The sequence below is a fragment of the Pongo abelii genome, chromosome 1, assembly GCF_028885655.2.
Source record: "Pongo abelii isolate AG06213 chromosome 1, NHGRI_mPonAbe1-v2.0_pri, whole genome shotgun sequence".
In the NCBI taxonomy this organism is placed as follows: domain Eukaryota; kingdom Metazoa; phylum Chordata; class Mammalia; order Primates; family Hominidae; genus Pongo; species Pongo abelii.
In genome coordinates, this window is record NC_071985.2 from 172,051,654 (window position 1) to 172,065,465 (window position 13,812).

Consider the following 13,812-nt stretch of genomic DNA (forward strand, 5'->3'; position numbering starts at 1 on the left):
ACAGAAAACACTCAAGGATGTAAAATCAATATTTATCTCAAATTTGTTGACTGCTACTGCTACCTTTTTTGAAGAATTAAAAGATAAATTAAAATTTCTAAAAATATGCCATATATCCATAATTTACAATAGCTCGATCAGCCACAAAATCCACCTTGAGCTTAAAGCTAGTTTGATAGGGCGATCCTTACTCTCCTAATTTAAATATCACTGTATATACTAGTTTTACTCCTTCTTTTTCCAAACACGCTTTATTAATAATTACAAATCACAGGAAGTAACTGCACAACTTTCTACTAGGGAGTTTATTAAGTTACTGAAAAAGTTTAATTACAAAAATGTATAGTCCTAGATTTGAACGTAAACACACATACATGTACCTGCTAATAGAATATATTGAATATATTTTATATATGCAATGTTGCCTCAAACTAATGTAGGAAGTTACCTAAAAATTAAGAAATTATCATAATCATAATTAATTTGGCATAAAATTATAAACTGTAACAATCTAATGTGATTTATGTATAAAAATTATAATATTCTATATGCACTGAAAACCTTATCTGTATAATTACACTGTATTTAAAATACTAGCATTTCAAAAAAGAAATCATTCCCATTGCTCAAACAGCACTCTGTGCAGCCTGGATGTGCACACACATGCACACGAAGCACACACACGCCCCTACACCGACACTCCTAATCTTACACCTGCTCTGAAGCAGTAGGAAGTGAATTCTCAATCTGTCAACATGACCATCTGGTCTATCTGCATATCACGGCTTTCTCTATTACTATATGAAGGAATGGCAATCACGAAGCCAAAATAAAACTAAAATGCACCTGAATGGGAGTAGCTCTCTTTTGGCTGAAATGGAATAATATGAGGTACAGCAGAACAAAACTAGCAAGAATCTAAATAATTTGAAATGAGCATTCATGTCAGCATAATTAAGTGAACAATATGGTACAGGTAATGTGGTAATCAGTGATATTGTTGAGTAGGTTTATAGGACAGGTATCAGGCTTCCGAGACACTGCAACAGCTCCTTCAGTGATTGAAAGGATCTTTGCTATTCCTGATGCAAGCAAAATTAAGTAGAGGTAATAATGGTAGTAGTGTGGAAGCAATCAGTAACTACTGCACTAAAAGATTACCGTGCAAAAGTGTTCTCTTTCTACCTTAAAACTAACAAGTACTCATACTGCTGCCATTAGGACAATAGCAACTCGCTTTGTCACTGGCTAATTAACAATTAAAGCAATTACCTGACAAACTGTGGTCACTTATTAGTCTTTCAAACTGAATTTTAAGACTGCTAAAATACTTCTAATGTTAGAAAATTCCTCATCTGCAAAAAGTGAAGATGGCTCACTGTGATTTAGCTTTTAGGCCTAATGTCACTTGAAAATTAGCAAAAGCCTTAGTTGAATTAAACATAAATTCATTTGTTTAATTTTAGATTTTAAATGTCCCCACACAGCTGCCTCCGAGCTTTTATTTTACCCCATGGCAGGTAATAATATCAAATATAAATTGTGAAACTGTCATTCTATGGCCTAAAAATAGCAACCTGCCTCTATCCAAGAAATGAGTTCTTAAAAAGTATAACCTTTCACAAAATCTAACTAATTTGACTGAGAATCTTTCTAGAATCTGATTACATTACCAGAAGTTATACAGAAGTGGTTAAAAAAAAAAAAAACAACAACTCTCCAGAAACTTTTCGGTTGAGTGCCTACTAATGAACAAAGGTTAACTTTATCTAAAAGGTCAAATGCCTGGTGGCTAAGGTTATGACCTTAACAACTTAAATTGTGACCTTGCCACGTGCCGGGTATATTGTAGATTCTGATACAGATCATCTGGTAAAGACTGGTCATAAATTAGCTTTACTGTTACATACCCACAAAGAAAACCATTTGCCACAATACCATAATATCTCCAAGTTGTCATATGATACATGGGAAGGACAACTCAAATTGAGACCAAATTAAGGGCATAAAATGGTTTTGTTCTTTTAACAAGATGAAATTCTCAGGCTTATGAAATCACTCCAATTTCATTACACTTGTTACTGTTTATCAGCCACAAAATTCACAGTTCTAATGCCACTGGATTTAGAGGGAAAAAACTGGAATGTAGTTTATGTATTATATTTTAGCATCTCAATAAGTCTTAGAATAAATTACCTCCGCTTTAAAAAAAAAAAAAAAGATTGATTCTGCATTTGCTTCTAGTATTCTCATGTATGTTCTGAGATTTCAACTTCCTACCAAAGAAAGGTGGACACATAAAGCAAGAATTATTACACACAAATTTCAGAAGGAAAAGAAGATCTAATTTCTATGACCATCTAGGGGGAAAAAAGGCATTCTGGAAAGGAAAAAAAATAACATTTTAAAAGAAAGAGCGAGAAAAAACGCATTATAGGTGAAAAGGCCACAATGGTTTTGGCATGTATCTTGAAGCACGTTTCAGAGTCTCTGCCTCCTGCCAATACTGGCAAGTTCTCAAAACTTTTAAGGAGGTAAAAACATTGTTTAGTGTTTACAAATCTTCAGTATTATAACAGATGCTTGTCAAATCAGTTGTATGTAAGTTGACCGATCTACCTCATATTTGTATTGGCAGCTTCCCTTCCACAAATAACAGGTCTCTAAATCTCTTAAATCAAATTTGAAATATTTTCAGACAAAAGACCCTTAATATTTTCTTTTACAATCTTCCTGTTGCGCGCACAGAGAAGCAGCCATTACTGCGGTCCCGTGAAAACCAATGGCCAAACATTTGGCTGGCATTCAGGCATAACAAGGGATTCTGGGATACATCAGGAAAACCAAACCGAAAGGTAGTCTGATCTATGCTGCTGTCAATAAATCTTTCATAAGCAATAAGGATGCTAACTCTCCTAAGTAACCTTCTAAATGTCATTTTACCAACATAACCCCTTCAGGCATTGCAACAACCAACAACTGTGTCAGTTCAAGGATTGGGAGCAATAGCACAGTAACAAACCAACGACGAAAAAGAATGCACGTAATGAGAACAGCGAAAAGATTGCATTTCTTTAAATACAGAGAAATGTTTAAGACGAAAACTTAGAATGGACGCTGCTTACACCGACAAAAACTTCACAGGTATTTCATTTTGATGTTATCTTATATGGAAGCACACATCATGATCTGCATCACCTGTTGGCACTTTCAAGTTTCGATGTTGGTCAACTATTCAGGATAATTTATAGGTTATATTTTTCTAAATATCTAAAAGGTAAAAACAAGAGTTTAAAGAGTGCTTCTTGAAAGCACCTGTAACATCTATACTTTTTTTGCGTTTTGCTGTGCTTAACATATGCAGACACATTTTTAAAAAATTTTAACTTTGCTTTTTCGGTAAACAAAACAAATGAACAACAATAGGGTTAAGAGTGGGTTAAAAAAGGGCTACTTATTCCTGTTTAGAGGTCACTTGAGAGGTGCTGACTTTTCATTCTTGCTACCCAGAATTGGCTAAAGCAAAAGGCAATTCTTATAATTAAGTATACATTTTTGAAAACCCAAATATTTGAAACACTTACAGCTCACATCCTCTAAAATACTCATCTATCCCCTGCCAACAGAATGCAAATGATGATGTGACATGCTTGCAAAGCTAATTTCTCCAGTTTCTTATGTAAGGGCAGATGGATAACAAAAGTTCTCTTTCTAAAACATATATTGAGAAAAATAATAGAGAACAGGCTATCAGCTGGCTTCTTTAAAAACTCACTAACATTTTTAGAATTAAAAATGTTTTGAAGAAAAGTGCAGTGTTTTTACAGGTAACATCTCTCCTTTGTAAAAAAAAAAAAAAAAAAAAATACATAAATATTTGAACCCCAAAACAACCTACTGGTAGGATTCCACAACCCTCTTTCTTCCATCTGGCTCAAGTAACTGCCATGAAGGTAATCTAGCAAGACCGATATGTACATATATAAAGTCAACAAGTTACACAAGACCTGAGCGTTCACATAGCACAATGAGCCTTTTGTCTAAAACAAGACGAAAGGAACAAAGTAAAAATGCATTATTTTATCTAGTCCTCAACAGTTTTATCCTGCATGCTATTCTAAACACTGAAACATGCACAGGTAAGACATGCCTTGAAAAAAAAGAAAAAAAAATTTAAGATTTTATAATAAATCAAAGCAACTCACTACATCAATTATCAACAGCAATTTTTCAATGTGTTCATGCACTATACAGGTTGATTATTTTTAATATTAACCTCTCCATCAATTACTGAAAGGGCTGGTTTGTTTCCCTTAACTATCTGAGACAACACTAAGAATTCCTAAATACAAAACTACTAAGTCTGCAAATTAATGTGATTTTTTTCCTTCCTAAATGATCAGCAATTTGATAGTAATCTTACCTCCAACTTCTTAACTGGCAAGGGGTTCAAGAGGCCTCAGTAGGTTAAAAACACTCCCAGCAGAAAACCAACTAAAAATATTGCCTCAATACCAAAATAAATGCTTTTAAACCAGATCATTTGTCAGTTAAAATATACTCTTTACTAAAAGGGTTTTCACGAGGCTTCTCTCACCCCCTCATCAAAAAATGTGATTTAAACATATCACATATCTGATTACCAACGCCTCTGAAAACACTACTTACCAAAAGAGCTGAACTTAGTGAGAATTCGCTCAAAGCTATGCTTTTCCACCTGAATGAAGGTGGCACCTCAGACTTTGGTTTCTCAATCTTTGAAACCACACTGGCTTCATGTACGTGGCCTGTAACTTGGGGAGCTCAGGAAGGATCCGGCATAACGCGGAGGCCATCAGGAAAGAAACACACACAAGAAAGTGGGAGTTAATTCTCACCATCGCACTTACCTGCTGCATGCACAAAGTATGCCAAATATAAATCGAGTTCCTTAACAGAAACCCCTATGTGATGGGGTTGGACACAGAGCCCTGGATTAGAGCATTGTGGGGACTTTACAAGGCGCTCGCCATCAGTACTTTCCAGCGGAATACCTTTAAACAAAATCACCATAACAAGGTCCAACCTCCAGACTTTATCTGCCTGGCGGAGGCAGTCAATTCTTCGCATCTTGCCTTTCTGGTCTGGGTTGGAAAGAACACAACATGGAGGTTTTTTCCCTGTAACTGTAAGAACAAAATCCTCTCGATATTCGGGTCGGATATCTTTCCGCAACTTTGCCAGAAGTCGAGATGCCCACTTCTGCTTGACCTCTGGTTTTTCACTTAGCAATTCATCCTTCACGGCTCTCTCTTCTTCTTTTGACATACGCTTTTCATGCTTTTTGAAGTATTTTCGTTTTCGGGCCTGCAGGTTGAACCATGTGTAGGCAAAGGCTCGGACGTGGGGCAGAAGTGCTTCGATGAAAGGATGAAATTCATCCTAGGAAAATGAACAAAAACAAAAATATAAGTAGAATGAAAACAAAAGAAAACAACTTTTCTTCAGTGGGTCACCTTAAGAAAGAAATTCCTCATTTCACTTGAAATTTGATTAGAGCATTCTGTTACCAAAATCATACACAGGATCCTAAGGGAAGTCTGGGAAGGTGGGAGAGAAAACTATCAGTATCATTTCTTATGATTGGAAATAAAAAAACTGCTAAAAATTAAAAAACTGTTTTAATATGTTCACCAGGGTACACCAGCTGCTATTGTCGGGCCTAGCTCCCCATCCTTTAGATAGTAAGTGAAGTTTATCTAAATGCTTATAACAATGTATAATCTTAACCCTATTTCAAGGAAAGCATATCTAATTTTGTCCCAGCCTTGACCTCACCACTTGTAGTACAGCCAGGGCCCGGCCGCCAGATTGGCAAATCCTAAACATTTAGATGCCAGTCAATGTTTATGGAAGTCTAGGAGCAAAAAATCATCTCTACAATCAATGAAAACAAAGGCTTTCCCTCTAAAAATACTGCATGTAGATTCTGATATGTTTTTTACTTATTTTGCTAGTGTCTAAATTCCCCTTTTAAATATTATAACTACATATAATTTTTTTTAGTCAAAAACTAGGAAAAATTTGGCAGGTTCATATACAAAAGAAGGGATGAATTTCATATTTATTAGGCTAAAATAAAAGATCTATGCCCAAGACATAATTGCTAATATTATGGGAATGAAACAAAAAGGCGGAAGAAAGAGGAAAACAAAACAAAGAAAAGCATACATGAATACATTTAATTTACTAATATGATTGTGAAGTGCTTTCAGTAATAATCATACCTAAAAAATAGATTGTTTAATTTTTGCAAATACTATTTCAGGATTTTTCTCATAGGGAAACAGAACCTGGTATTTTCAATATTTACCAGATTCCAGGAAAACCCTCATAGATGCCTCTTAAAATTGAAAAAAAAAATTGAGTTTCAAATATTTAAATGTTTCTTCCTGTTTTGCTTAAAATGTTTGATCCTTATACATGACATTTTCATAGGAAATATAAATATATTTTTTAAAAAATTAAGCAGTAACCTCCACAAAGCTTTCGGAGTACGTCTAACTTTTGATTAACTAATCCACAGTGTTACATAACTTCTCTCTGCCACGTAACCCCCTCTCCAAAACATAGATTACCTTCAAATAAATGAGGATTAGAAACCAAAGAAAGATTCGATGGCTTTTTGCTAAATGGTGTAGGACAGACAAATATTATAAAATGCATTCTTTTTCAGTTTGTTATATCTAACTAAATATATACTTTCAAGGCACAGGTAGCAGTAATGTCCAGAATATTATTATTAACGCAATTACTAAATTTTTAAATGTTCAAATGTGAACTGATAAGGTAAAATTGGTAAAATATTTAATAGTCGTGTTGTTTAAAAATTTAGCAAACTATAATCAATCATTTAAACACTCTATATGACTGAGCTTTTAAAAGTATATATTAATATAATACATAATAAATCACTTCAATAACTGACTTTTTTCCTCTCTGCACAAATTTCAGGCTCTATGTTTCAAGTTTAGCTTTCAAAACTGCTCTTTTTCAATAAAAGAATCCAAAAGAGAAGTAGTCAGCTTTTGTAATACGTGTGCATTCTTTAAGTAGAGAATAGAAAAAAATACAGGAATTGTTATTCTTGCCATAAACCATTAACATTTTTAAAATTTCTGATGTTTGAGAATATTTCTTATTCTCATACTTTAGGTGACAGGCATGGGGGGCAAGTCACAGTTTATCTGCAAAGGTATTCGCCAAACCACGAAGCATCTAAACGTTACTAAATTCTGAGCTCATCCTTGAAATGATCTAAAATACATAAATTTTAGGTTTGAAACAGAACTTCACATTGACTGATTTTCTTATATATACAAGACATGCTAGGGACCAAGACTCTGTTGTATTATGCAAAAAACTCCTGGAGTCTACCTTTAACTACCAAGTGAGCTTTCACCAAAAGGAGGACTTCATTTTAAAGTTTCATCCCCATTTTATAATGCAAAGGATAACTTAGCTCCAAACAATTCATATCTATGTTAAAACATTATCTTATTTAAAAGTTTGATTAATGATAATAAGCATTTAAAATAAACATTCTAATATGGCATTTTAAGTGTTTGTAGATACTCCCAATATGCTTTTCAAAAAACTGCAAACTGCATGCATGCATTCGTGTTCAACAGGATTCTGTTTACCTGCCAACCAAATGCCCATATATCTCATCATAAAAATCCTTAAACAAGAACTATGTCAGCTAGTCATTAAGAATAACCTAAGTCCCCAATTTTGCATCAAAAGTATTTACAATGTATTACTCCCCAAAGGTTAAGAACCTGCCAGTAAAAGTCCACAATATTTTGTATAACTTTACTCATATGCACAATTAAAGTATTAATTTTTTCTAATGTATCTTTCTCAAGTCATGATTTAAAATATTCCAGAATATCAAAACTAAAGAGTATCATTAGCTTGCAAGAAATGTCCAGGAATAGCATAAATGATTAGTTAAAAAAAAAAAGTAGTGTGCCTTTATAATTCATATTGCTGAACATATCGCTATAAGCTACGTACTATTTCATAACATTCAAGAGAAAAAAAAGAACATTTTACATATGTACTCAGTGAGAAAGTTATAGGCCACCAATAAAAACAAACCTGAAAACCTGTTTCAAAAGTGGTATTACTTTGAATCAGCATCTTAAACATTGATCTGTTTGAAAGTGAGCCAAGTTTAAGAACCACTGAATGTTGATATTTCTGGAAACTACTTTTTTTAAAGGTTCACCTACAACTTTCTGCTGGGTTATCACTATATGGACAGTATCTGATTTGATTATATGCCCATATTTGATTAAAATAAGATGTCTAGGTTTTTCTTGGTAAAGTTTTTTTTTAATTGCCTACAAGTTAAATGGAGTTTCATTTACTTTTATCACTGTGCTTACTGATTTTTTTAAATGAGCAATAAACTACCGAAGTTCTTCTTCCTAAAACTGGCTCTAAAACATTATAAATATCCCAGCAAGTTAAATAAATTGTAAATAAAATTTTAAAAGAAGAACCCATAAAATATGAGCCCTCATTCACTATTTATTGTACATTTTCTTTACAAACTGTTACACTAAATAAGCATTTCTCTTAGTGGTGTTTCCAGAAGAAGGCCTAGTGAATGCATCAATCAACGCTGCTAAATATGTAAGCCAAAAAAAAACAAAAAACTTTCTTAATGTCATAATAGCTCATGAACCAAGAGAAGCCAACTTTGTTAAATACCTGACTGTGCCCTAGGCCTGCATGGATATACAGGTGCCCTCATATACGCACCATTCCCAAATATAAATTTATCTTTTCAGAGCTCAATTGAGAAGACACTAATGTATGTTAGGGTCCTTTCCCTTTATTGCAGCTCGCTGGTATTATCTACAAGTTCTGTGTGTTGCAAACTTCTGCCAGCTAGAACTTCAGCCTTCGAATCTCAGCATTTTCACTATAGTCCGTAATTCATTCAAATTATCTTACACTTTGCATCTTATCCATATGCAATTGTGAACCTTGCCAGAAGTGGTTGGAAAAGTTTCATTCCATACTTCCACAAGTTACTAAAATAGGAACTTTGGAAGTTTGTTAGGAAAAAAAAAAAAAAAACTTTTACAGTAACTAAAAGTAACTGCTATCCATTATTAATGCTAGGCCTAAATCCCAAACAGACCATTTCAACATAAAAGCTGCGTTTAAGAGTCTTCTGAGATAAAATACCCGGTATTATTACTGTTAGATATTGCAATAAGAAGGGATGTCATGTGGGAAATAAATCCAGAATCTAGAGAGTAGAGCGAAAACTACTGATACTTTTTAGCCTTCCAGAAACTATTCCGGTTAAACCGTTATCTCCTACTAAATGAAGGCAAGAAGTGGTAGGTTTTTTAAGGGAGAGGTGAATAAACATTTTATGTGAAGCATACAACTTCATGTAGGTGATTAATGGTCAGATCCTAATGTACCAAAGCAGTATGAAATCTCACGCTTAAAAAAAAAAAATAGCGCAAAACCACTTTGACTTCACGCCTTTTAGTCAAAGAAAACAAATAACATATTCAAAGGGGACCGGATTTGAAGTCTCGAAGCAGCAATATTTTGCCTGGGGGTGGGTAGACAAGGGAGGGATGGACAGGAGGGCACGGAAAGGAGAGGCGGTGGGGCGCGAGAGCCCCACGCTCTGAGCTGAGTCGGAGGGGAAAAGTTGCCCCCGTCCTGCGCGCGGAGCGGCCGGAGTCGCGCGTTGGCGGTGGTGGCGGCGGTGGCGGCGGCGGCGGGGGGAGCCGTGTCCGGCCCGGGCCGCCGCTCCGGCTCACGGCTGGGAGCCCAACTCTGCCCGGCGCTACCCGGCCCGCGGCCCGCGGCCTCCGGCGCTCGGCGCCCTGCACAGCGTGGGCTAGTCTCGGCCCCGAAACTTTCACTCCGGGAGAGCGAACGGGCCACCGGCGCGCGGCGAGGACGCAGGCTCCACCCGGCCGGCGCGGGGGAACGCGCGTCCACGCAGCCCCGCTCAGCCGAGGGCTCGCCGCCGCCTACCCGCGTCCGAGGGGCGCTGTCCGGGCCGGGGCCGGGACGGCAGCCCGCGTCCTTCCCGCGGCCGGACCCCGAAGGCTGACAAACAATAAACAAAAGTAAGAGTTCGGGGAGGCGGCGGGGGGCTGTGGCAGCGCGGGCTCCGGGGAGCGGACCGTTGGGCGCAGGCACCCGAGGTCTCCCCGCACCAGAGGACTGCAGCCGGCCCGAGCGTGCGGGGTGAGCGGTGGGCTCCGTCGGCGGCCCCCTCCCCGGGCGCCGCGGAACTACGGAATCCCTGCTCCCGGCAGCAGAAACGCTGAGCCAGATTTCTGCGTGTCATGGACTGCAACCCTGCCGAAACACGTGCGGGGTGTCCGAAAACACTGCTGTTCCGCAGTCCGTCGCCCCGATATTAATTAACGCATTAATAAGAGGGCGCCATTAGCCATGTGCCCACACAAATGGCCGTGCAAGAGGAATGCACCCGCATGGAAACAAAGTTACTTTCTTAAAGCGGGATCCCCCCCACCCGCGGGCACACGCGCGCACACACACAGAAACACGCGCAGATACAGACACACACCGAGACGCACGCCCTGGGCCTGGCCGGAGCGACGGCCCCGGTGCCCCCCACCCAGCCCCAGCCCTGCCCCCGGCGCCCTGGCCCCCCAGCCCTCCGCATCCACGCCGCGGCTTACCTGGGTGAGACAGAGCGGAGAATACATAACTGCCGGGCGCTGGGGTATGCGTGTGCGTCTGGGTGTGCGGTTTGGAGGTGTGCGTGAGTGTGGGTGAGAGAGGAGAAAGAGGGAGAGAGGAAGAGAGAGAGAGAGAGAGAAGGGGGGAGAAAAAAAAATCAAGCCTGCTTCTTGCGTTCACATTTCCAAGTCGGCTCAACTGCAGCCAGCCAGCGCTATTGCCGCTCCATGAGCTGAACTTTAACCCCGCCTAGAGTTTCCCTACACTCCACTATACATGCCTACTGTACGCGGGCGTTAAAGGCATAGCGCACCCTTTCCCGCTCCCGCGCCGGCCCGGCCGGGTGCCCGCGAGCTGCCCGCGCGCCCGCCTCCGCCTCCGCTCTGCACCGCACCGCACAGCCGCCGCCCGCTCGCGCCGCCGCGGCGGGGGGGAGGGGGTGTGGGGGAGGGGGCGGCTGCGGCGCCGCGCGGCCAGCCGGGTCCCGAGCCTCCGCGGCCGCTCGCGCTCGCAGGCTGGCTCCCTCGCTCCCCGGCTCTCTCCGTGGCTCGCTCCTTGCTCGCTCGCTCGCTCGCTCGCTCGCTCTCCCGCTCGCTCCCCGGCCCCCCCGCCCCCCTCCCCCGATCAGCGCATTACTGGGTAACGCAGTGAGGAGCAGTTACAGTCTGTACTCCCGGGCAGCTATAGGCTGCCACAGGATGTGCTTAAGCAAACAAAACTACTTTTCCTCGTCCCCATCCCCCCACCCCCGCTGCAGACCTCCGCGGACCTCGGTGGAGGACTTGGGCAACTTTGCCAGGTTGCCCCGCACCCCCCGGGCCACCGCGTGGGCACGTAGAGAACCGAGGAGGAGGCCGGGCGGCACATTTGCATGTATGCAAATTTCTTTGAAAAATCAGACCTCCTAGGTAACTTTTTTTCCCCCCACTGAAATGCGGTAAGGCTCAAAGCATTGTAATCTCTCCAGCGAAGCTTTCTGTGGGAATAGATTCGTCGGCAGAGGTAATTATGCACACAATCCTGCAAACTTTGTGCAGCTTCGGTCCTGTGGCATTCAGAAGCAGGGGTGGTGAGGAATCAGTGCCCATAGAAGATTCGCCGGATTTGGGGGGCGGGGGTCTGGAGAAAAGAAGGCGGAGATTAATGAGCGTTCTCCCTCCCAGGACTGTGAAACTAGTGGGTTTGAACACAGACGCCATAGAAAAAGTTCTATCACGTTCAGAAACAACAGTGGTTTAGCTGTGACATCTTTTTCTTTTTAGGGGGAAAAAAATACGTGAAAGGGATGTCCCCTTAGGGAAGGGAGATATTCTGATACACAAACGCGTGCCCAGAACTGGACATAGGCTGTCATTACCGTCCCAGTTTCTGGGACACCTCTGGAAGGGTGCCTTTTAAGAATCCCATTTTTCCCTCCCCCAGGTAATAGTTCTTAAAATGGAAAAGAGCTTCCTGCAATTATTTTAGGTTTGCTAAAGTATTGTTTTGGCAGAAAAGGGGGGTGGTTTTTAGGGTTTGGCAAGTTGCCAGTAAGCCTGCTTTTCCAGTTTTTTTAAACCTCATATTTTCTCTCTAGGCTCTCCTCTCTCGGAGGGGGGAAAAGCATACCTGCCTCTTCTAAGCCCCCATCCCTTATTTTACTTCTCTTCCTCATGATGGTTTGCTAAATGCTTCATTTGACAACCCTTCTCAAAATTCCAAAAGGAAAGAGGTGGGTATCATGTTGAAAGACACTGGCACACAGGGGAATCTGCCCTTCGGTGCAGGTGACATAGCCAGAGAGTCTCTAAAGAGAGGACATTCCTGTAGGAAAGTGAGGGTAAGTGATGTGTTAACAAGTGAGGGTGAGTGATGTGTTAACGCCACTCTCATTCAGACATCTTTTCAAAGCAAGGGGCAGGAAATATTGTACTGGAGAAAGAGCAAAAGAGAACCTCTGAAATAATTCTGCATCTGTCTAAAGTTATTTTATGCTTGTACGTTAGTTACTTTATTGCCAAAATAATTCCCGAATGCTCAAGAACCATTCTCTCCCCCACCCTCCCTCCTAAACATCCTTGGAAATCTCTCAAGATTATTTACTAAGGAGTGAGGAGAAATAATGATTTCAGCCTTTAATGAGAGAGTCCATTTTCCCAAACTTAACCCACTGCTTTTCCTTGGTTCCTCTCAGATTTTAGTAGGGGAGGAATGTCCTAAAAGCCAAGCTGTGTTACAGAGACAACATCCCTGGCCACGAGAACCTTTGCTGGGATCTATAACTTCAATGCGCTCCAAGTTTCCTCGATAGAAGTTTCTGGCTGACGGTCCCAACATGTAACTGAGGCACAGTGAGAAGTTATTGTTCAGAGTGTGTACTCGGGAAGCTCTCTTCCAGAGCAGATTAAAATCTTTCTTTTGGTGTATTAAAAGATACACTTCACATCTGCCTATTTTCAAAACGGCAAAGATTCTTACTTTTGAGTCTCAAGGAAAAAAAAAAGATTTTTTTTAAAAAAAGGACTGGCACGTCGCCCTGTTTTTTTTTTTTTTTTTAAATGGGGGAAGTAATTTAATGCTGATATTTCTACTTTAAAAACTTCTTTTGTTGCAGCAGTTGATGTGCCCCGCGATTTCCAGCTTTCTGCGGTTAGCAATATTATCTTAAGTAACTTTTGGCGCCCTTCGTAAGACTTTTGGATATGGGACGATTGTTTGCGCCCTCTAGGCAAGGGCTGGATCCAAGTTCAGCACCAAAGCCCTTCACATCCGCTCCTGCTTTCTCTCCTATCTCCGCCAGCTCCCGCTCCCTCCCCCGCGGAGGGAGGGGGGGAGGCGGGGGAACACTACAAAGCACAGTTCCAACTACAGCCTTTGGAAACAAGACTGAGAAAAATACAGTAGAAGAGTTACAGTTACAGAAAGGCTTCTGGTAACTTTCTCTCCAACAGGCATAAATTTAAACACACGCACAAAGAAACAGATGTTCCTCAAAGGGCAGACTGGGGGTAAAAAACATTTCCAACCCTCTCCCCTCTTCCCAAGTTGCAAAAGTAAATCCTTGTCCAGAGTTCACAAAGATACTAACGCACTTGA

General features: G+C 40.6%; 1 protein-coding gene across 1 annotated transcript in view; it reads right to left on the reverse strand.

Annotated features, from left to right (window-relative positions):
* NFIA (nuclear factor I A) overlaps positions 1 to 10,986 on the reverse strand; it is a gene marked incomplete at its 5' end in the record, with an annotated part of 375,871 nt that extends 364,885 nt beyond the window's left edge. The window contains 2 exon segments of the mRNA NM_001133303.1: positions 4,890 to 5,421; positions 10,737 to 10,986. Coding sequence (NP_001126775.1) covers positions 4,890 to 5,421; positions 10,737 to 10,763 — 559 coding nt within the window.
* Between the last annotated feature and the right edge of the window lie 2,826 nt (positions 10,987 to 13,812).